General features: G+C 46.8%; 1 protein-coding gene across 1 annotated transcript in view; it reads right to left on the bottom strand.

The window, feature by feature from the left end:
• The window catches only part of GUCY2C (guanylate cyclase 2C), a 576500-nt gene that overhangs the window by 248925 nt on the left and 303391 nt on the right, over positions 1–24184 (bottom strand). The window contains exon 16 of the mRNA XM_044302403.1: positions 1595–1681. Coding sequence (XP_044158338.1) covers positions 1595–1681 — 87 coding nt within the window. The remainder of the gene's footprint in view (positions 1–1594; positions 1682–24184) is intronic.

Here is a 24184-nt window from a genome sequence, read left to right as displayed (position 1 = left end):
AGTGACATTTTTTCATTCTCATTTTTTCTGTTTTTTATTATTTTTATTTTTCTTCATGGTTACATTTTTTCCTTTGGCGCCATAATATGTTATGTAATGTTTTTATTTGTATATCATTGTTTTCTATGATTGATTTTAGCGATACACTGAAGTGGACCACAATACCATTATTACCAGTTTTTATCCGAATAAATATTTGCTAGAATACTGTTTACAGCATCCTTGTCCATCTGGTACCAGATAGTTGAGTGCCCCCTACCACTTGACATATCTGATATTCCATTATGCACTGTGTGCAGGTAGCATTACAGATTTTTAATCTCTGACAAGTTGTATTTTTTAATGACGTTTTGGTGATTTTTTTTGGGGTTTTGTTTTCATGGCATTCACTATGCATTATAAGTGACATACCAACTTTACTCTCTGGTTCAGTAGAATTATGTCAGTACCAAATTAATATTTTTTTCATTATTGTACAGATTCTAAACTTTTTCTTTCTTTTTTTGCGTTTCTGCATTCAAACATCCTGAATACATATCATTGCCCTTGAGAAGGTAACCCAGAAGGCTACAAAAAGTATGTGGATATTTATCTGCAACTATTCTCATATAACTGCATCCATATATCAACACATGCTAATTACAGCTTCCATAATGTCCAGCAGTTTGGAGCATGCCGATGCAAACTCTGGACTTTCCAACTGAGAAATCTGACTCCTCTGCACACAGTCGGATGAGTCACAAGCACTATCACTATCACACAAGCACTATTCACAGAGAACCCGGAGTCTGATCGGATCTTCCATCAACAGCAGAAGAGGTAATAGTCCCAAACTAGCAGGGACAACAGTTGGAGAATACAACAACCAGACTGATTCCCACAACTACCTATGTATGGTAGGCAGCCACTGGTGAGACACAATACCATCAAGTGTGAAGCACTAAAGCGTGATAACTGATAACTACTGTATATTTGATACATATCTATAGCCATGTTTTGACGCACTGGCATTCAACACTGCTGCATGTTTCTGCTTTCTTCTGTATATCTATGGAGTTTTGATACCTATCTATTGGCATCTTTTTAATTCACTACGTACTTAACGGTACCTACTGTACCTACTGTATACTTAATACAACAGCTATTGACATTTGCTGTTTTTTCTATAAGATAATGATTGTTGCTAAAAACAATGACAAGTCCAAGATGTATGAAGGTCTATCCACTGCGGCTATTTATTTCATACAAGCAAATATTTAGATATATTTGACCAGGAGGGATCCACAGCAATCACCAATCGACTGCTAGACTGGGGATGTGCACACATTTGCAATTTTATTGTTACTTATTGCTGTTTTTGTTAATTTTATATTTTTTTCGTTTCACATTGTCATTGAACAATTTTATTGATGCTTCAATTCATATTGCCTTATATGTATGGCTACTTGACAGCCAACAGACGCCAGTACAATATCCTTTTTCAATTGGCTGGTTCTGGGTAACCAGCAATTCGTGTTCTCCTGATCTGCGATCCATAAAGCATAAGTTAGTGAACATCATAATTTATAGTATGAGTGTACATACATAGTCTTACCTTAGCTATATCATACATAACGGAGATTTTAAATTCCCAGTCCATAAACGTGCCATCTGGGTAGGATATTTTATCATTGAGAACTTCCTGAAGTGGACAAAACAGTCTATTATTTTCCATGTAATGAAATGCAAATCATTTAATGTGTAATACACAAACTATGACAGTGCCGGAAAAATGTATCTCACATAAACAGCTTATCATTATCCATTCCCATGTTTTTCCATGGCATTACATGCCAGTTAACATTTTTTTTTTTTCATTTTCTTTATTTCCCCGCCTTCCAAGAGCCATAACGCTTCTTTTTTTCTTTTTTCTTATATATATTTGCATTAACTTAACATAAGGCCTCTTTAACACAAGCAATATGTATTGTGTCAGGATCTGTTCAGGGAAAAACAGACAATTTTGTACACAAGTTCAATCCATTTTTTCTGTGTGTGCATTCACTGTGTGCGTTTTTTCTGTCCAGATTGCGTGCAATTTTCTACATCTCCTAGTAAACATGGCTTCCGTTTTTTATACAGCCCCATTCACTTCTATGGCTCTAGAGCGGCATGTAAAATGCACAGTATAGAACACGCTATGATTTTTCCTGAACACAGAGATGATGTGTGAAAATGGACCCATTGAAATGAATATCAGGATTCAATCTGGATGCTAGCCGTTTGATACACACATCACATCTGGATGGAAAACGTGCTTGTGTGAAAGAGCCTAAGGGCCGTGCCCTTACTGCCGCCTACAAACAGCGGGTCTGCATCGGTCGCGTGCACACTGTATCACGGATGTGGACCCATTCACTTGAATGGGTCTGCAAACTGGAAGATACGGAGCAGAGGCATGGAGCGAACTGCTGAGCGCTTCTGTGGGATTTCCGTCCGTGCCTCTGCACCGTAAAAAAAAAAAAATATTTACTCAGATTTTTTGCTGTGTGGACGGATCGCAGACCCATTCAAGTTGAATGGGTCTACATCGATCAGCACAGGCCACACCATGATTTGGGTACCAATGCACCACACATGTGGCACATGTTCATGTGCATGAGCCCTTAAGGGCATGTTTTTTGTGGGCCAAGTAATATTTTTAATTTTATCATGTAATGTACCATATATTGTATTAAGAAAATGTAAAAAAATAAATAAATTGTGGTGTGAAATGGAAAAAAAAACATCATTGTCATTGTTTTTTTGGGTTTCATTTTTTAGGCATTCACATTTTTTTGGGCATAACAAATTTTATAACTTAAAAATAGTGATGAGCGAGCACCAAAGTGTTCGTGTGTTCGGTCCGAACACACCGCGATATTCGTGCGCTCGGCCGAGCACCCGAGTATAATGGAAGTCAATGGGAGGAGAGGTGCAGTTCCAGAGCCTGGGCATGCTGGCGCACCACCCCTGGGTCACAGGGGTGGCGTTGCACGGGAGGGGGGCCCCCTTTCCAACACCTCCCGGAAGAAGGTAGAGAGACCCTGGGGGGTGGGCAGGGTGTTTGCATCCCACGAATGGATCGTCGCCGTCACGGGGACGTGCGATCGGCCCGAGGTTATCTAGAGTCACCAAAGCGGCCTGGGAGAGCGGCGGCGGGCGGGAATCGGGGAGGCCGAGACCACCCCCGCCCGCGGGCCCCGCCGCGCCCGGGCCCCCGGATTGGTTTTGGTCTGATAAATGCACGCATCCCTGGGGGTCAGCGCTCGTCGGCATGTATTACTACAGTTATCCAAGTAACGGTTGGAGCGATCAAAGGAACCATAACTGATTTAATGAGCCATTCGCAGTTTCACTGTACCGGCCGTGTGTACTTACACGTAATCTTAATCTTTGAGACAAGCATATGCTACTGGCAGGATCAACCAGGTAGGCGACGGAGCGAGGAGGGGGCTTCCGGAGAAGCCGCCCCCCGTGGAGAGGGAGGAGGAGGCGGAAGGAAAGACCCAGAGTCTGACCAAACGCCCCTGAAGGGCGCGCGCACGAGACCGAGCGCGGCCCTCTTCCTCCCCCTTCCTAGCCGCTGACAGCAGAGGAGCAGACGAGGGCAGTGGGGGTGAGAGGGAAGGAGGTGGCGGTGGAGGAGAAGAAGCCCCCAGGGCCGAGGCCCGGGGACGGGTCACCTGCCTGCCTCTCGGGCTCCTTGTCTACCCGCTTCAACCCTGTAGTCTCTCTTCTCTGGCAAACGCAGGGCTATGCGGCGCGGATGATCCCACGCCCCGGCGGCCAGCCCCCGCGGGCGAGGTCGCTCGGAAGGCGCGGGTTCACCCCGTCGTGGGGTCGCCAACGAGTGGATCGCGCGGCCGCACCGGCCGGCCGGCGATGGGGAGCCCGATGACAGCAGAGGATGCGCCCGGCCGCCGTGCAGGGGGACGCCGCGGAGAAGCAACGACCCGGGTTACTGGGGAGCGGCAGAGGGCAGACACCCCACGCATCCCTTAGGCCCGAAACGAATCGGGTGACTGGGGAGCGGCGGAGGGCGTTCCACCCGCGTGTCCCTTAGGCCCAGGAGGCTGTCCTCCCGTGGTGAGACCGCACGACTTCAAACGCATTTTCCCTGCCCGTCAGGGTGTCGACCGCAGAGAAAGACGTGCCTCCGCCGCACGGGGAACGCCGCGGGGACGGAACCAACCCGGGTTACTGGGGAGAGGCAGAGGGCAGACAACACCCCACCAATCCCTTAGGCCCGAAACGAATCGGGTGACTGGGGAGTGGCGGAAGGCGTGCGACCCACGCGTCCCTTAGGCCCGGGAGGCCCTCCCGTGGGGCGAGACCGCACGGTTTCAAACACATTTTTTCTGCCCGTTCGGGTTGTTAGGAGTATCGACCGCGGAGAAGATGTGCCGCCGCGCAGGGCATCCCTTAGGCCCGAAACAAATCGGAGGGCGTACGACCCACGCGTGACTTCAGACACCTGTTGTTCTGCCCGTTCGGAGCGAGCTCGACAGGACAGCCAGAGGGGTTCCCCCCCAAGCACCCACCGCCGGCAGCAGGAGCTGGGCGACGGGGTCGAACTGGTGAGGGGACCACCACGAGTGCTGCGAAAACGCAGCGTCGGACCCGGGCTAGAAGGGAGAGAGGACACGCTCGCCGTATGCCGGCACGGACTCCAAAGTCTGGCCGAGCGAGGGTCCCTACCCGCCGGGTCGCGACATGCCAAATCGATCAAGGGTGGAGGAGGTGTTCACGCAGACGAGAAGATCCAAGGGTGGAGAAAGCAGGGGGGATGAGTGGGGGACTCCTACCCAGGCCCCTGGAACTGCTGGTCGGCTAAAAATCCAGATTCGTTCTCATAGCGGTCCTCTCGCTCAAACCGACAGATTCTACCTTCTCTGCCGGCGGGAGGAGCGAGGAACTCCTGCCCAGGCCCCTGAACTGCTAGGTGGGATGCGCCCACCCAGTTCGCTCCCCGGGGCCTCTCTACCTTCTTCCGGGAGGTGTTGGAAAGGGGGCCCCCCTCCCGTGCAACGCCACCCCTGTGACACAGGGGTGGCGCGCCGGCATGCCCAGGCTCTGGAACTGCTGGTCGGATAAAAAATTCAGATTCGTTCTCATAGCGGTCCTCTCGCTCAAACCGGCAGATTCTACCTTATCTGCCGGCGGGAGGAGCGAGGAACTCCTGCCCAGGCCCCTGAACTGCTCGGTGGGATGCTTCCACCCAGTTTGCTCCCCGGGGCCTCTCTACCTTCTTCCGGGAGGTGTTGGAAAGGGGGCCCCCCTCCCGTGCAACGCCACCCCTGTGACCCAGGGGTGGCGCGCCGGCATGCCCAGGCTCTGGAACTGCTGGTCGGATAAAAAATCCAGATTCGTTCTCATAGCGGTCCTCTCGCTCAAACCGGCAGATTCTACCTTCTCTGCCGGCGGGAGGAGCGAGGAACTCCTGCCCAGGCCCCTGAACTGCTCTGTGGGATGCTTCCACCCAGTTCGCTCCCCGGGGCCTCTCTACCTTCTTCCGGGAGGTGTTGGAAAGGGGGCCCCCCTCCCGTGCAACACCACCCCTGTGACCCAGGGGTGGTGCGCCGGCATGCCCAGGCTCTGTAACTGCTGGTCGGATAAAAAATCCAGATTCGTTCTCATAGCGGTTCTCTTTCTCAAAACTGCACCGCTCGTGGAAGTTTTGCCGGGGACAAAGTCAGACTGCCTTACCCGATCACGCTTCCATGAGCCCGGGGGGGCTGCTGGCGGGACAACCCCATTGAGTTCTCTCTCGTCGGTCGCACGCTTCAGAAGCGCAAGTCCCTTGCCCAGGGGTGGCGAAAGGCCGGGGCGGTGGACTCCTGCCCCAGCCCCTGGAACTGCTGGCGGGATGCGCCCCTCAACTCCGTCCCCTTGTCATGGTACCCTCTCTCTCTCTCAAAAAAATGACAAAGTCCACACTTCTCTGAGCCAGCGGGAGGAGTGGGCGACTCCTACCCAGGCCCCTGGAACTGCTGGTGGGATGTGACCACCCAGTTCTCCCCTGGAGGCTAGGAAGCCGAGACTTGCATGGGCTTGTAGAGGGGGACTTGTGCTCCAAGAGGAGACCTCCAGCTAGTCTGGCCCACCTTGCCTCCGGTAATGGCAGGGGGTGAAATTCAGAAATTCTTACCCACCTATAGCGCTGCCATTCCTGGGTAGAAATTTCCAAAATTCCCCCTGCCGTTGAAGTCCCCACCTCAGAGGGCCCCCCCGCGGGGTCTCTGAAGTTCTGAAACTGATGGTGGGATGCAAACACCCTGCCCACCCCCCAGGGTCTCTCTACCTTCTTCCGGGAGGTGTTGGAAAGGGGCCCCCCTTCCCGTGCAACGCCACCCCTGTGACCCAGGGGTGGTGCGCCGGCATGCCCAGGCTCTGGAACTGCTGGTCGGATAAAAAATCCAGATTCGTTCTCATAGCGGTTCTCTTTCTCAAAACTGCACCACTCGTGGAAGTTTTGCCGGGGACAAAGTCAGACTACCTTACCCGATTTCACTTCCATAAGCTCGGACACATTTTGTGCAAAGTCCCCCTCCTACGTGGAAGTACCACACGGCGACTTCCCTTGGAGCTAGGAGGCCCAGACTCGCAGGGCTAGTAGAGGGGGACTTGTGCTTCAAGTCTGTGCCACCTTCCCTTCCCAGATGGCAGAGGGGCAAAGTCTGACTTTTTTGAGTTTTGAGAAAGAGAACCGCTCAGATGAGGGGAGGGTGCCTGGTTCATAGGAAAAGGTCTGAAAGTGATGGAAACACCTCTGAAATCGATTCAGCAGGGGGCAATGCGAAAAGAGGTTGAAAGAAATCCAGTTCCACTTGAATAAAGGAATGTAGATTTATTTTGCTTGCGGTAAAAACTCATCCATAAATTACAAAAATAGCAGTCTTGTCTAAGCTTTTTGGGCTACCAGAGACAATTCCAGCCCTTCCTCATGACACAGAAAGACATTAAAAGCGAGACCTTTTAAAGGGGAGGGTGCACCTGTATTCACTAATTGTCTCCATAGGCCTGTAACCGCCCCCTAGAAAAGGTGCCACACCTTCAGTTAACTCTTCTCATGAAAAATAATGAAAGAAAAATAAATAAAGCATTGAACCATACATATACATAGTGAAAAATAACAGCTATGCAAAGAAATAAATATGAAGGATATGCATAAGGTGTATGCTGAATGCATACTGATTACTAGGTAGAATATGGTGGAATGTGATGGAAGTCAGATCAGCAGAAGAAATTTTGCTCCTATAATACTCCCAGGAGAAGGAGGAGGGGGTGATTTGTTGCACTGAATTACTAGTAACTAAATTATTGCTGCAGGATCAGGTCTAAGCGTTTATTGAGCCCCTCAGGTTGGCGCGTGTTCAATAAAAATATCCAAAAAGACTCTCTGTTTAATCATTTTCTTCTATAGTCTCCTCCACGTTTAGGCAAAAAGACTTTTTCTATGCCTTGTACCACCATATCTGATGTGTCCCCACCATGGCAAACAGCAAAGTGCAGACAAGCTGCAAATACATTGCGATTGCCATGGTGGAGCACATCAGAGATGTGTTTGCGTATCCTGGATTTTATTGCATTGATAGTACAGCCCACGTATTGCAATTTACATTTTGTGCAAGTAATTAAATAAACTGCATGGGTTGTATTGCAATTGAGATACGCTTTCATTGGCAAGACTCTGTTGTTTGCAGTTGAAGAAAAAGTTTTGGATATTAACATATGTGTGCAGCAAATGCACCTGTGATGGCCACACCTATAGCTTCCCTTGGTCCTAAGCCACGCTGGTTGCGATTTTTTCTTTTCTTGATACAGGCTGGGGCTGACATAGTTAGCAATTATAGGCGCCCTTCTAGCTGCTGCATTTAACCCCATCTGCAACTATGTCAGTCCATTCTTTATCATATGACAAGACGGGAAAATGCTTTTTTACAATATGACGTATTTGTTGGTATTCTGTACTGTATTGTGTCACAAACAGATTGTTTCTTCTGCCCTTGTCCTTGATATTATGATTTTATTTTTTATTTTTACTACTTGTACCTGTATCAGAAAGTGGAGCCTCCTTTTGCAATAAATGTTCCTGTCTAGGTTAAAGGAGGGATCCCCTTTCAATGGTTGAGACCTGTTGTATGGCCTCCTCTACAAGTTTTGTGCCATAGCCTCTTTTACCCAATCTATGGGAGATGTGTCTAGCTTCCTCCATAAAGCTCTTTTCTTCCGTGCAATTCCTTCTTGCACGGATTATTTCACCCCTGGGTATGTTGGCAATTACATGTTTTGGATGACAGGATGTCGCATATAATGTGGTGTTACCTGCCATGGGCTTCCTATATGTGCAGGTGGAGACCCGATTGGTGGTGGAGTGTCCCCTCAGGCGCAAATCCAAAAAGGTCACCTCCAGTGTATCATGGTGGACACTAAAAGAAATAGTGTCCACACAGGAGTTGATGTAACCACAGAAGGATGGTATGGCCGCCACATCGCCCGTCCAGATCAGGATCAGGTCATCGATGTAACGGCCATACAACCTGATGTGGTGCCAAAAAGGGTGGGTGTCGATGAAGAGAAAACACCTCTCCCACCATGCCATAAAGATGTTAGCAATGGAGGGAGAGAATTTGGCCCCCATCGACACCCCCGATATCTGGAAGTAAAATTTATTGTTGAACATGAAGAAATTGCGCCTGAGGAGGAAGTCCACCACCATCAGGACATATTCCTGCAAACCTGCAGTAATGTTCCCATATCTCTGTAGGAACCAAGTAAGGGATTTGATGGCCAGTTGGTGGGGAATGTTTGTATACAAGGACACTACGTCCGCTGTGATCCATACATAATTTGACGACCATTCAATATTGTCAATCGTTTGCAGAACGGACGTAGTGTCCCCGAGATAACCTGGTATTAGTGGTATAAGTGGCTGAAGTATGGAATCAACCCCTTGGGACATTCTTTCGGAAAAGGAGCCAATGCCCGCTACAATTGGTGTGAGGGGAGGTGGAAAAACATTTTTATGTGTTTTTGGAAGTGCGTGAAACACTGGGATAACCGGGGACACAATATAGATATAGTCTGATTCCTTGTTGGTTAGGAAACCTGATTGGATCCCCAAGTCCAAAATGTCCCTGAGTTCCTTCTGAAAAGAGGGGAGGGGGTTGTCACTGAGAGTGACATATACTGTAGTGTCACTAAGCATGGATTCAATCAGGGTCTTGTATAGACCACTGTCCAGCATGACAACCCCACCCCCCTTGTCAGATTGTTTGATTACAACATCCGCCCTCGTTTTCAAATCCTGGAAGGCCTTTTTTTCTTTTTTAGTAACATTATTGCTACCCCCAGGATTCTGATTAATTTGATCATGCAGCAAAACTAAATCACGTTCCACCAAATCTTGGTATCGATCCAGTGCTGGAGATCTGGACTGAATTGGATAAAAATCTCGATTCTTTGTATGGAAATGCATAGACCTGTTATACAAATCCAGACCCTTCAGGACTGTATTCGACTCCTGAAGTTCACATACATGCATCATTTCATGGAAGCTTATGTGTCTATTATTTAAAGTACTTATATCGACACATAAATGTCAAAGATGCCAAGCGGTATGACGTAGCGGAGCAGCTGCGTAGGCGTGCCGCGCGTCCGCATGGGTACCGCCCACCTCCTCGCCTCGTCTCGGCGTCTCGGCGCCCTGGCCCTCGCTGCTGCTCTGCGTCCCCCTGCCGAGATCTGACCGTGGCAGGAAAATGTTGAGACGCTGAATGGCCGGATGCTTGCCCTGCTGCCTTGCTGTGCCCTGCCGTATCTTGCTGCTTGCTGCTACGTCCTGGTATCGTGGACTGAGGTGAAGATCGGGCTGAGGCTTGAGGATCGGTGCCGGCGCTCACCTGACTCACCTGACTTTGTTGGCGGTGGATCTGGAGGTGTCTAGAGGCGTCGTCGGGCGCAGTTTCTTGTATGCTGTATGCCGGGATTGCCGACGCTGGGATCGCCGACGGTGGATGGCTGCGGTCTAAAGGGCTATGTGCACACTGATGCACTTGATGACTGGATGCTGGCTGTTGGCCGCTGCCGAAGACCGGTGAGATCACCTCTGTGTTGCGTGCGCCAAGTCGCCTATTGTCAACCCCCCTTACTAACCCAGGTTGTTTACATTAACTACGGGCGCAAGGATAGCCGCCGGCTGAATGGTACAATTTTCGGCCTATCTGCTAACTACCAGTTATTGGGTTAGTTAGGTGTAGGATCCCTGCATATATTTTCTGGAACGGTGTGTGGGATGCGGGATGCCCTGTCATAACCCCTCAGGAAATTCGTGACGGCGGGGACGACACTCCATTTGATATGTGGGGACTTGCTAACTGCATGGCTGGTTGACACGTGGTTCCCCTGCAAGCTCCTGTCGTTGGTCATTTAATCCCTTGGCGGCAATAGCCCCCACAGTTTCCCCTATGATGGTTTAACACTGAATCAGTATCGTGCTGAACAATACTGAATAAGTATTGAGCATTCCTACACCACAAGGAACGTATAACGATCTATGGGGGCCTATAGTTGATACTTTCCGTTAAAAAAAAGAAGCGGGGGAAGGAGAAAATACACAAAAAAAAAAAAAAAAAAAGAAAGGAAAAGGAAGGGGAAAAAAAAATAAAAATCAATAGAGGTGATTGTGTCGAGTTTGGTCGGATTGGATGGACTACCTCCACATTATTATTGATCACTATTGAATTTGTCTGCACCACCAATCTTAATAGTGCTTTTGACTTATGTTTGATATTCGCCATTATAGCTTGATATCGTTTAAGGTCTTGATATTTTGTTGATTTTCTTTTTCCTTTTTTCCTTGCTACGTAAACAACTGACGTTCCATTATGTACGTATATGTTCATGTAGTTACACTTCTCCCCATATAGCTATAACGTCAAGTTTGTATACAAACTTCATTTTGTCAATATTGTCGTGTTGTAGCGCCAGATGCTGTGGTAGCGCTGGGATATCTTCACCATTGGGTGGCGTTGTGACAGCATCTGGGTTTGGAACCTTGTATATTGTACTTTCGTTTGATAGACTTCGAAAACATGCCTGCTAAATATAACAGGAGATCCGGGGGTACGGGATCTCCCAGGGCAGGTGGCAGTAGTAGTCCACAGACGAGAATGGATAAATACTTGAAATCGCCCCCACCGAGACAGAGGGGGGGAAAGAAAACACCTGAACTGGCTGAAACACAGATAGATCCATCTATTCAGACTGAGCAACACACGAGATTTGATAATATCGAGAACAAATTAACGGATATATTATCGGTGGTACAGACCACCAATCAATCAGTTTTAGATGTCTCCATCACCGTACAGACACTGCAGATGGATCTTACTCTTATTAGAGAAGATATGAACCAAATTAGGGCCAGCATCGCACTTGTTGAAACCGGGTTAACTAAGGTTCAAACAGAACAGTTACAGATGGGAAAAAAAATTGTAGAATTGGATAAGGAAAATAAACGTATTAATGCAAGACTAACTGATATGGAGGACAGGGCACGACGTAACAATCTGAGAATAGTCGGCCTCCCTGAGGGGGTAGAGGGGGGCAACCCCGTGGCGTTTATTCAAAAATGGTTAATTGAAATGCTTGGTTCTGGTGGAGATACTCCCGCACTATGTGTGGAGAGAGCCCATAGAATCCCTGTAAAAAAGATGCCGCCGGGTAGCCCCCCCCGAGCCATCCTAATTAGGATACTCTCCTCTAGTGATAGAGACTGGGTGCTCCGACGGAAGAGAGATCTAGCTGACACTACACTTGACGGACATTCGATACAGATATACCCCGACTTTTCTAGGGACACCCAAAGCAAGCGTAGGGAATATTTTGACATTAAGAAAAGATTACGTGAGGGGAATATTAAATATTCAATGCTTTACCCCGCTAAGTTAAGAGTGGTGTATAGAGACACCGTAATGTTTTTTCACTCCCCCAGAGAAACCGTTGAATGGCTTGACTCTGTCAGGGCTTAGACGCCGGACCTCGGTTGATGTGGCAGCAACGCCCCTCAACCTAGGGGTGGGGTAATAGCGGTGGGCGGCCCATGGACGGATGGGCGAAATGTAAGAGGTTGACAACGATGCTTCGCATCAGTGAACCAGTAAGGGGGTTGATGGGGGGTGGGTATCAATGGGTGTGGGTGGATAATGGGTGGGGGGGGACCCCGGCTTGGTTGCGGCTGCCTTTGGGGGGTGACGGACGCCTCCTCCATAATTCATGATGACTAGTAATAGAGTCATGATATGGAATGTGCGTGGACTGGCTGATAGAATGAAAAGGGTAGTGGTCTTTGATTTAATTACTCGACACCTCCCCGCAATAGTTGCTTTATTAGAAACGCATGCCACACCGAATATCCCTGAGTATTTAATAAAGAGATGGGCTGGACATCAATTTCACTCTGGTCTCTCGGCATATTCCCGAGGGATCAGTGTGTATATACACCATAGCATCGACTTTATCCTGCTAGACCAGTCGATTGATAGAGATGGGAGATATATCTTCCTCTTCGCCCAATGGAATGGTAGTAGGTGCGTCCTTGCTTTCTTGTATATTCCCCCACCGTTCACAATGACAGTTTTAAAGCAGCTGGCACTCTTTATACATAATAGAGAGCGCTCTCCGATATTAATATGTGGTGACTTTAACTGCGTGCTCGACCCGGCGCTGGATAGATTTTCAACCGCCCGGAAAAGTGCGCAGGATAAACATGTTCTACTTCGCGGGTTCTGTGAGGAGATGGGTTTAACCGACGTCTGGCGATGGCTTTACGGCAACAAACAGGTGTTCTCCTGCTTTAGCAAAGCGTATAGCGCTATGTCTAGGATCGATATGGCCTTGGCCAATGAGCAGATGCTTGAATCTATCTCAAAAATGACATACGAGACCCATGGCATATCCGACCATTCACCGATCTTACTGGTGATGAAGACCGGACAAAAAACCGGGATCAGCAGATCGTTCAGATTGAACGAACACTGGCTAACTATATTAAATGATTCCGCTGGGATAGATAAAGAACTCTCACAATTTTGGCAAGAGAATATCGGTACAGCTCACATTCATTTTGTTTGGGATGCCATGAAGGCATTTATGCGTGGGCTGTATTTTTCTAGAATAAAAACGAAAAAAAATGATTTCTCTGCCGAACAAAAAAAGCTGGAGGCAAATATTGCATATCTGGAGGGCTGTATCCGAGTACGAAATGATATGAATACGCGTACTAAGCTAAAATCTGCCAAAGATCATTACATTACCTTTATGAAGGAAAAAGCACAGAATCAACTATTTTTCATGGGCTATAAAGATTTCTGCGAGGCGGGTACCCCGAGTAAGCTATTGGTTTCTATTATAGCAAATCAAAAACCCCCCCAAAGAATTAGACAGATACTGACGGGGGATGGGCGTAGATTGGAAAGAGGAATGGAGATGGTAGCAGAGTTTTTTAATCACTTTGATAATTTATATCGATCTGAGGCGGTAGATATAGTGACCGAAATAGATGCCTTTTTGGAACAAGTCAGGATCCCGGCGCTCTCGGTCTCCGATTCCGCCTCTTTGTGTGCCCCCATCTTATTGGAGGAATTACAAACGGCCCTGCAGGGGACTCGGGGTTCTTCTGCGCCGGGTCCGGATGGACTTCCATTTGGCATCTATAAGCGCCATGCGGAGATACTCTTGCCCGGACTGTTGCTTGTTCTAAATGAGTCTAGTAAACGCGGAAAGCTGCCCCCGTCTCTGGCCGAAGCAACGGTTACATTGATCCTTAAAAAGGGGAAACTGGGAAATAAAGTTGAGGACTATCGCCCAATATCACTGCTCAATGCAGATTATAAAATAATTGCAAAAGTCCTTTCCAATCGCTTAAAAAAAGTAATAGCGCGCCTGATACATGTGGACCAGACAGGGTTCATTCCTGGGCGACAGATACAGACCAATATACGGCGGACCTTTCTTAATATCCAGATTGGCGGAGGGGAGGACCGCTCGATACTATCATTGGACGCCGCTAAAGCGTTCGATCGTGTCGAGTGGCCCTTCCTCTGGCGTGTTATGTATAGGATGAATCTGGGCCAGGAATTTATTGGATGGGTTAAACTGCTATATAGTGAAACAACTGCTAGAATTAAAGTCAATGAGGTGCTTACCCCTGCTGTTTCCCTAAAGCGGGGAACACGTCAGGGCTGCCCCCTTTCTCCTCTCCTCTTCGCAATCTTTATGGAACCCCTTGCCTGCAGGATACGGACTGAACCTGGCATATCCGGCTTCGGGGGGAGAGGGACAGACGATAAGATTTGCTTATATGCAGATGACGTCTTACTCTACCTGAATGACGGTTGGAGAAGCGTCCCCAATGTTATGCGGATAACAGAGGAATTCGGCAGAATTGCTGGGTATGAGATAAACTGGTCTAAGTCTGTACTCTTCCCCCTGAACCGGATGCCCCCCCCTAACGATCTTAGGATCAGAATTATTCCCCCGACAGATCATTTAGATTATCTCGGGATAAAAATCAGCAATAATATTAGGGAATATAATCAGTTAAATATTTCCCCTTTAGTGGGGAGAATAAAAGACAAAATAAGAGTGTGGCAGAAACTCCCACTTTCGCAGATCAATAGGATTGCGTTGATTAAAATGGTTTTGTTACCCTGGATATTGTATACGGTCAGCTCCTGCCCCACTTGGATTGAGGATAGCGTCTTCAATCTGATTGACCGCTTGATAAATGATCTGATATGGGGCAGAAAAAGGGTCCGCATCAAACTACAATACCTGCGAATGGCCGTAAGTAACGGGGGCCTAGGCCTGCCCCATTTTCAAATCTATTATCTCTGTGCACAATTACAATGGTGCGTCAATGTCGGGGATGGTGTATTAATATCACATATCCTAGGTCAACGCCCACTACACTCCAATAACATTTTTAGTATATTGGAATCCGGAATGTTTCAACGTACAGATTACTTTTGCCCCACCGGAGCCGCGCTACAGAAAGTTTGGAATAAAATTAAGATATTGATCCATGCCCCTCAAATTCTGGATTTCTCCCCCTTATGGGACAACCCTGCCCTAACTGAATTTTTGACACTTAACGAAAACGAATTCTGGACTCGAAAAGGTATTTTATTATTTTCACATATATACACAAAAGGGAATAGTAAATCAATACGGGAATTGATAAAACAAGCACCAATAACTGCACTAGAGCACTATAGATATTGTCAACTACAACATGCACTATCATACACTCTCAAAAAAACACCCTTGATAAAAGTTACTCCGGGGTTCTTATCCTTTTGTTATAACATAGTAGGGAATAAAGTTAAGATTTCACTAATATATAGGAGATTCATCGAGGAAATAAGCACTATCACTAAATTTAAAAGTGTGGATAAATGGAAGACAGATATTGGGGAATGTAACCCCTCACAATGGCAGGAAATATATCAAAATATAAAGAAGGCCTCTCTTTCACGACAACACCGATTGATACAATTCAAAATAATACATCGCTTATATGTTACTCCGAGCCTGTTGACTAAAATGTACACTAACAAGGGTCAAGAATTTAGCTGCCTTAAATGTTCTTGTGTAGCCGCAGGGCTTGTACATATGCTGTGGGACTGTCCAGCTATTAGGACTTTCTGGGGCTGCATATTTCAGACAATGGTGGCAAACAGCAGGAACAGTCCTCCCATGACTATTCAAGTAGCAGTTCTTGGATTGCTTCCTCCTGAGTATAAAAACAAAACCACTAAAAATGAACAGGTATACTGGTTAAAGGGGTTTCTTTTGGCCAAAGTGATAATCTTGAGACAGTGGGTGAAAGATAGACCCCCAACAATCAATGATTGGCAAAGTTTAATGACGCGAATAACACATTTTGAGGGCATGAAACGACGTGGATTAAACGACGCTACCGGAATGGGCCCATAGAGAAGGGAAATAGCCAGCCGTAATACCCCAGAGCAGAATTGATGGCTAGTAACTGGGGAGACCACTGATATACCCCAACAAACCATTATATATTCCTAGATAAACTCTATCAACACAGCCCACGCCAGAATACGTGTGAAATTGTAAAGGCTCTAATGAAAATCCTTATGAGGGGGGCAGGAATACTCCGCCGCCCCTCGCGGCGGCCGCACCAAGCCGGGTGGAAACGGGTGGGGGGTGAGGGGGCGGGGCGGAGGGGGGATGGGTTTATGGTTTTTTTTTTTTTTTTATTCTTGTGTGTTTTTTTTTTTGGGTTGTGGATCCCATGCCTATGTACTGGTATTAGAGCTGACTCCTCTGGTCACAGATTGTTTTGTTGTATGTGTCCGATATATGGCATGGAGACGATACACTGTCTAATGTGCGCTATTATAGTATATCTGATTGGAAATTTGCTTTTATATTGTCTGTAAAATAAAAATACAAATAAAAAAAAAAAAAAAAAAAAATAAACTGCATGGGTTGTATTGCAATTGAGATACGCTTTCATTGGCAAGACTCTGTTGTTTGCAGTTGAAGAAAAAGTTTTGGATATTAACATATGTGTGCAGCAAATGCACCTGTGATGGCCACACCTATAGCTTCCCTTGGTCCTAAGCCACGCTGGTTGCGATTTTTTCTTTTCTTGATACAGGCTGGGGCTGACATAGTTAGCAATTATAGGCGCCCTTCTAGCTGCGCATTTAACCCCATCTGCAACTATGTCAGTCCATTCTTTATCATATGACAAGACGGGAAAATGCTTTTTTACAATATGACGTATTTGTTGGTATTCTGTACTGTATTGTGTCACAAACAGATTGTTTCTTCTGCCCTTGTCCTTGATATTATGATTTTATTTTTTATTTTTACTACTTGTACCTGTATCAGAAAGTGGAGCCTCCTTTTGCAATAAATGTTCCTGTCTAGGTTAAAGGAGGGATCCCCTTTCAATGGTTGAGACCTGTTGTATGGCCTCCTCTACAAGTTTTGTGCCATAGCCTCTTTTACCCAATCTATGGGAGATGTGTCTAGCTTCCTCCATAAAGCTCTTTTCTTCCGTGCAATTCCTTCTTGCACGGATTATTTCACCCCTGGGTATGTTGGCAATTACATGTTTTGGATGACAGGATGTCGCATATAATGTGGTGTTACCTGCCATGGGCTTCCTATATGTGCAGGTGGAGACCCGATTGGTGGTGGAGTGTCCCCTCAGGCGCAAATCCAAAAAGGTCACCTCCAGTGTATCATGGTGGACACTAAAAGAAATAGTGTCCACACAGGAGTTGATGTAACCACAGAAGGATGGTATGGCCGCCACATCGCCCGTCCAGATCAGGATCAGGTCATCGATGTAACGGCCATACAACCTGATGTGGTGCCAAAAAGGGTGGGTGTCGATGAAGAGAAAACACCTCTCCCACCATGCCATAAAGATGTTAGCAATGGAGGGAGAGAATTTGGCCCCCATCGACACCCCCGATATCTGGAAGTAAAATTTATTGTTGAACATGAAGAAATTGCGCCTGAGGAGGAAGTCCACCACCATCAGGACATATTCCTGCAAACCTGCAGTAATGTTCCCATATCTCTGTAGGAACCAAGTAAGGGATTTGATGGCCAGTTGGTGGGGAATGTTTGTATACAAGGACACTACGTCCGCTGTGATCCATACATAATTTGACGACCATTCAATATTGTCAATCGTTTGCAGAACGGACGTAGTGTCCCCGAGATAACCTGGTATTAGTGGTATAAGTGGCTGAAGTATGGAATCAACCCCTTGGGACATTCTTTCGGAAAAGGAGCCAATGCCCGCTACAATTGGTGTGAGGGGAGGTGGAAAAACATTTTTATGTGTTTTTGGAAGTGCGTGAAACACTGGGATAACCGGGGACACAATATAGATATAGTCTGATTCCTTGTTGGTTAGGAAACCTGATTGGATCCCCAAGTCCAAAATGTCCCTGAGTTCCTTCTGAAAAGAGGGGAGGGGGTTGTCACTGAGAGTGACATATACTGTAGTGTCACTAAGCATGGATTCAATCAGGGTCTTGTATAGACCACTGTCCAGCATGACAACCCCACCCCCCTTGTCAGATTGTTTGATTACAACATCCGCCCTCGTTTTCAAATCCTGGAAGGCCTTTTTTTCTTTTTTAGTAACATTATTGCTACCCCCAGGATTCTGATTAATTTGATCATGCAGCAAAACTAAATCACGTTCCACCAAATCTTGGTATCGATCCAGTGCTGGAGATCTGGACTGAATTGGATAAAAATCTCGATTCTTTGTATGGAAATGCATAGACCTGTTATACAAATCCAGACCCTTCAGGACTGTATTCGACTCCTGAAGTTCACATACATGCATCATTTCATGGAAGCTTATGTGTCTATTATTTAAAGTACTTATATCGACACAGACAGAAGGATCACTTGTGGACACAACAGCGTAATCAGCGTCCCCAGCCTCCGCAGCACAGACATCGCCACCACCCACCTGAAAATGCCGGCAGAGAGTGAGGGCACGGGCCAGCCTGTTGACATCCAGAAGCGTCCTATACAGGTCAAATTGACAGGTAGGAGAAAAGGTTAAACCTCTCTTGAGTATACTGATATCATCAGCTGACAATATGGAGGCGGATAAATTAATTACTTCAAGTTCATCCTGTCATTTTTGTATCTTATTAGATACCGGCGGTTTTCCATGTTTTCGACCCGCCCTCCGTTTTTTGAAGCCGCTTTGTGTGAAGCAGTCGCTTGACTTTGTGCGGCCTGCGTCGATGACAGGGCAAGATCCTGTTCAGAATCGGCAGAATCCAAATCCGTTGAACTGAAGGAAACCCTTTGCAGATTATTTTTTTTCTTTTTGTTGCGCAGCTTTTTTAAGATTGAGCGAGGTGTATTCTGTTTAGAATCTGTCCATGTATATACCTGGTCGGACTGATAATCAAGTAGATCGCTGTTATATTTCCTTTGCTTAAATTTAATGAGATCGTCCTCCATTTTTTGAAGATCATCTTTTAGCTTATTATCCAGGTTGATGAATTCAGGATTATTGATGTGTGCGCTCAGGGTTTCTTGCATTTTTTTTATGTTTGCCCTGTATTCCACAAGAGCTTGGCTCTCATTAATTTCGATTAGGTCCATCAGTTTCAGGGAACACTCTGACAAAATGACTTCCCACTCCTTCAAAAAGGTATCCGAATATATGGTGGTAGGTTTTTTCTTTAGTCTGAGCCCTCTAGGGATCATTCCTTTATCCGTATATTTTTTCAAGGAAGTAAGATCCCATCATGTACGGAGCTCTCTAGACATAAGATTTTCAAGTGAAGACATTGACATGGTAAGTTGTAAATTCTCCTGGATGGATTTGTTGGGTGCATCATAAATAGCATTCATTCGCTGTAGTCTATCTTCATCGTCCTCCAAGGGACGCAGCGAAACATGTGCCATAGCTCACACCCTTGTAAAAAACGCTTAAAGCAACTGAGGCAGGGAGTGCACACAATCCTGACTTGCAATATATGAAGAAAAAGTAAATTCATCAGCTCTCACCTGCCCCTCCTTCAGCTGTGAGCACGGAAGGCCCGTGTCAGGTAACAGGGGGACAATGTTTGGATGCATCTTGGACACCAATGTCGCTGCTGGGAACCATGTTGTCCGAGTTGTACGCCACTTCTACAGATGGACGAAAAACGCCTAAAAACCCCGCCCCCACAAAAAAATATCAATTTTAGAGGAAAATTTGTTAGGAAACATTCTTTCCTGTAGATTCAATTGCATATACAGTGTAAGTGCTGCCAAAAAAATACAAGGAAATAGAGATACAGCCTCTATATCACATAATGGAGGCACTCATTCACATGGTGCTACAATTGTTCAGGTAGTGGGACTCCTACACTTATACAGCCTATGCACTAAATAAAAGGCCTGCCAAAAATTACAAGGAACAGGCACTCAAATGCACCTTTTATTACACATAAAGGAGGGTATCATGCAAACCCTTTAATAATTATTAATAATAGCCTGCTGCTGACCCTCAAAAATCATTAGGAGCAAGGGCCTGCTCGTTACCCTCTAAAACATTACGGGTGAGGGCCTTCTTCTCAGCTTACACTCTTAAACATTATGGTTGAGGGCCTGCTGGTGAGCGAAGGACACCCAGTAGTTGTAAGGTACTGAGGGATCATTTAGGATGCTGACACGGTCTGCTATGTATTCCTTCACCATTTTCCAAAACTTTTGCCTCCTTGTACCACTAGGCCTCGCTTTAGGGTGAGGTTGCTGGCGGGGTGTCATGAAAGTGTCCCATGCCTTGGAGAGTGTTGCCATGCCTTTGTTGGAACTGCTGTGTATTCCCATTGTCTCCCTTCCCCAGTTGCCTAAGGAAGTACGGACTCTATCGCCAGCGTTGTCAGATGGAAATTACCCGGAGCAATCTCTCAACAAGTTCCTTACGGTATTGCACCATTTTACTCGTCCCCTCCACCACAGGAATGAGAGATGAGAGGTTTTCTTTGTAGCGGGGGTCGAGAAGGGTGAACACCCAGTAATCCGTGTTATCTAAAATGCATATAACGCGAGGGTCGCGGGTAAAGCAGCCTAACATGAATTCAGCCATGTGTGCCAGAGTACCAACAGGCAAGATGTCGACATCAGGATGACTCTCCATCTCCTCTTCCTCCTCCTCTTCAGCCCATCCACGCTGAACAGATGGAATTAAAGTTCCATGGGTACTAGCCTCAGTAGCAGAGGCAACAGTCTCCATCTCCTCCTCCTCTTTACTGTCCAATTCGTGCTGAGAAGACGAACTGTGGGTGGTCTCGGTATCACCCTATGAGATGTCCTCCACCAGTTCCTCGTCTGACACATTCAGAGTGTCATCCTTAATTGTGAGCAGCGATCGTTTGAGTAGACACAGCAGTGGGATGGTTACGCTGATAATCGCGTTATTGCCACTAACATATATAGTGAAAATCAGTATATATACACATTTCACTAAATCAGCACCCAGTTTTCTTGTCTGCGGTTTATAACATTAATCGCAGTGCTTTGCATTTCTGTACCATTTCTACGCTTCAGGCCCATAAATTGGGAATAATATAGTCATAAATATAAACAACATCATAAAACAGTGTCTGTACTGCAAATTACAATTGTGGTCGGGGCACTCACGAAGAAGGACTCCTATCTGCTGGCTAGCTAAGAGGTTAGAGTTATGCCGAAACCGTGACGTTGGAGGGATAGCTGAAGGAGGCCATCCCCTTGGTGTAAGCTGAGATTGAGGGTGGGTAGGGTGGGGAGAGTTTGACACACGTTCATTGAAGGAGGGGCAGAGGTGCCATGATATAGGCAACCGTGCCCCTCCCACAAATACAGGCCAATGGATCGGCCTTAACACTTGTGGTCGGGGCAATCACGAAGAAGGACTCCTACCTGCTGGCTAGCTAAGCGGTTAGAGTTATGCCGAAACCGTGACGTTGCAGGGATAGCTGAAGGAGGCCAAAAAGAACAACAATTTCTATGAAATCGGAATGTTATCAACATTTATTCATAACACCAAATTCTGACAAGCAAGATTCATTTCAGCATACGGACAAGGAATGCAGCGGCTGAAACAGGACGAACGCCAACGACCTAGTCTTTTAATTATATGTGCTGGAACCCGATTCCTTGACGCGGTGGATGCCGCCCCTATGCGAAACGAATGCCCGGATATTGAGGACGGATCTACTGCCAGATTAGTCAGTAAAACACGAATATGGGTTATGAATTGGGGACAGGTAAGGTGAGTATTATTGAATGGTAGCAAAGGACTGCAGGGCGGCTTGTTCGGCAGAGAGGACAGAAGCTGTTGTAGCACGCGCACGGGACACCACTGATGAGAGGTCGGGAAGAAAAACACCTGGGTCGGGGGGCCGACCTGAGAGGTCTTGGAGGTGAGAAGCGAGAGTATGAAACCATTTCGGGAAGCTGAGAGCTGACCGAGGGTGATGTATCTGCTACTGTTAGCCGGGGAAGTAAACCCGGCCGGTCTCAAAAACCCGTAAAAGGCCAGGTACATGGCAGCTTTTATTATTAAACTATGCAGGGCACCGAATGGTTTCTTGTCTAATAAGTCGGAAAGGTCGCGGAAAAGCTGGCCAGTGACGGGTAGCCGGCGAGTGCGTGACTCGCGGTCGCTTTTCTCGAGACCCCTCAGAGTGGCTTTAATGGCATGGATAGAAAACAATGAACCTGGCTGAGTGAAACTCATGGCTCTAAAATGTTGCACCCCTGCGAGGTAGGACTTGACCGTGGCGTGGGATAGTCTCAGATTGGTGTGACAGTAACCTATAAACGCCAGCATGTACGGAACGAACTCGGTGTCACCTTGTGGATAAGAGTCCTGAAATCTGAGGAAGGCTCTCCAACCTGTCTGGTAGGCTCTGGCTGTATTGGGAGAGAGGGACTTGAGTAGCAGTGACCGAGCGGTGGCGAGATGAGCGTCTATGGCAGAATTAGAGCAGCGTATGGAGGGACTGGGCTCCCGACGGCGTCTGCTTCTGAACAGATCTGTGAAAAGAGGGTAGAATTAAAACGAGATAACGCGTCGGCTGCTCCGTTGTGGTTAACGGCTATATGTGAAGCTATGTAACGAAACTGGTGTTGTAATGACAGAAGGACCAGGCGCCTAAGAAATAACATGACATATGGAGACTTAGAAGAACCACTATTGAGAATCTCGATGACGGCTGTATTATCGGACACGAAGGACACAGTCTGACCTGACCAACGTTGGCCCCAGGTATAGGACGCTGCCACTAAGGGGTAGAGTTCAAAAACTGCTGAGGTACGGAAAAACCCAGGAATGGAACTAACTTCGACTGGCCATCTGTCTGCTAACCAATGGTTGCCAAAAATAGCTGCGAAACCTGTATTGGCAGCGGCGTCAGAAAAAATTACGGGGGAGTTGCTGGATATCGTGGGAACAAAGAGCGACCATATCATCCAGACCTATGCTGCTATCCTGGGAAGGGGCTGTGGGAAGGAGAGAAAGTAGACGAGATACAAATGCCCTACCTTGCGGAATTATGCGCATCGCAAAGTTCAGCATACCTAACAGGGACTGTAGCTGAACTTTTTTAATCACTCTAGTGGATGTGAAATTATGAACGGCTTCCCTAATTCTCTGTAATTTGTCCCTTGGCAACCTGGCAACCATGTTCTGGGTGTCCAAGACTATACCAAGGAATGTGATGACTGCGGAAGGACCTTCCACTTTCTTGGGAGAGACTGGAACCCCCAATTGTCTGAAACACTCTAGTAACAAATGAAGGTCTTTGGGGGGAGTGTCAGGACGCTCAACAATTAAAAAATCATCAAGGTAGTGAATAACATTACTACAGTGGAATTCATGGACTAAAATCCAGTGGAGAGCCTTGGCTAATTGGTCGAATAACCACGGGCTACTCTTAGACCCGAATGTGAGATTGGAAGCAAAATAATAAAGGCCCCTCCATTTGATGCCGTACCACTGCCAGAGGGACGGTTTGACCGGTAGTAATTTGAAGGCGTCTGAAATATCGGCTTTAGAAAGGAAGGTGCTGGGACCTAACTGTAAGATAAGAGCGATGGCCTGATCTATGGTGGCATATCTCATACTAACTTCTTCTGATGGAATGAGAGAGTTGATGCTAGGTGTAGGGGTACCATGCGGGGCGGACAGGTCGATAATCAACCTCTCTTTGTTACTAAATTTGCCAAACACGACTCCTATCTGGCTGATTCTCCACCTGTCGAAGGGTGATGATGAAAAAGGGCCTATCAGGAAACCTTTGACTAATTCCGCAGCTATTAACCTATCGGAGACATCAGGGTGTTGGTCAGCGGACTGTAAAGTTCCTGCACTCGTGTGTGGAGTCTGGAAGGGCCACCATCCCAGTGTGGAAACCGAACCTAAACCCTGTACTAAGGAACTCTACAAAGCCTGGGTCAGGGTACCTGCGTAGGAACTGCTGCAATCAAACTATATTAACAACACACATGTAATTATTATCTGCTTTTAATGAACAGACTACTTTAGGATGGGCTCTGAAGCAGTTAGTACATATGTGTAGTAGGCGGCACTGACTGAAAT

The sequence above is a fragment of the Bufo gargarizans genome, chromosome 7 (genome assembly GCF_014858855.1).
Source record: "Bufo gargarizans isolate SCDJY-AF-19 chromosome 7, ASM1485885v1, whole genome shotgun sequence".
Lineage (NCBI taxonomy): Eukaryota > Metazoa > Chordata > Amphibia > Anura > Bufonidae > Bufo > Bufo gargarizans.
This window is presented reverse-complemented; position numbering and strand designations above follow the sequence as displayed.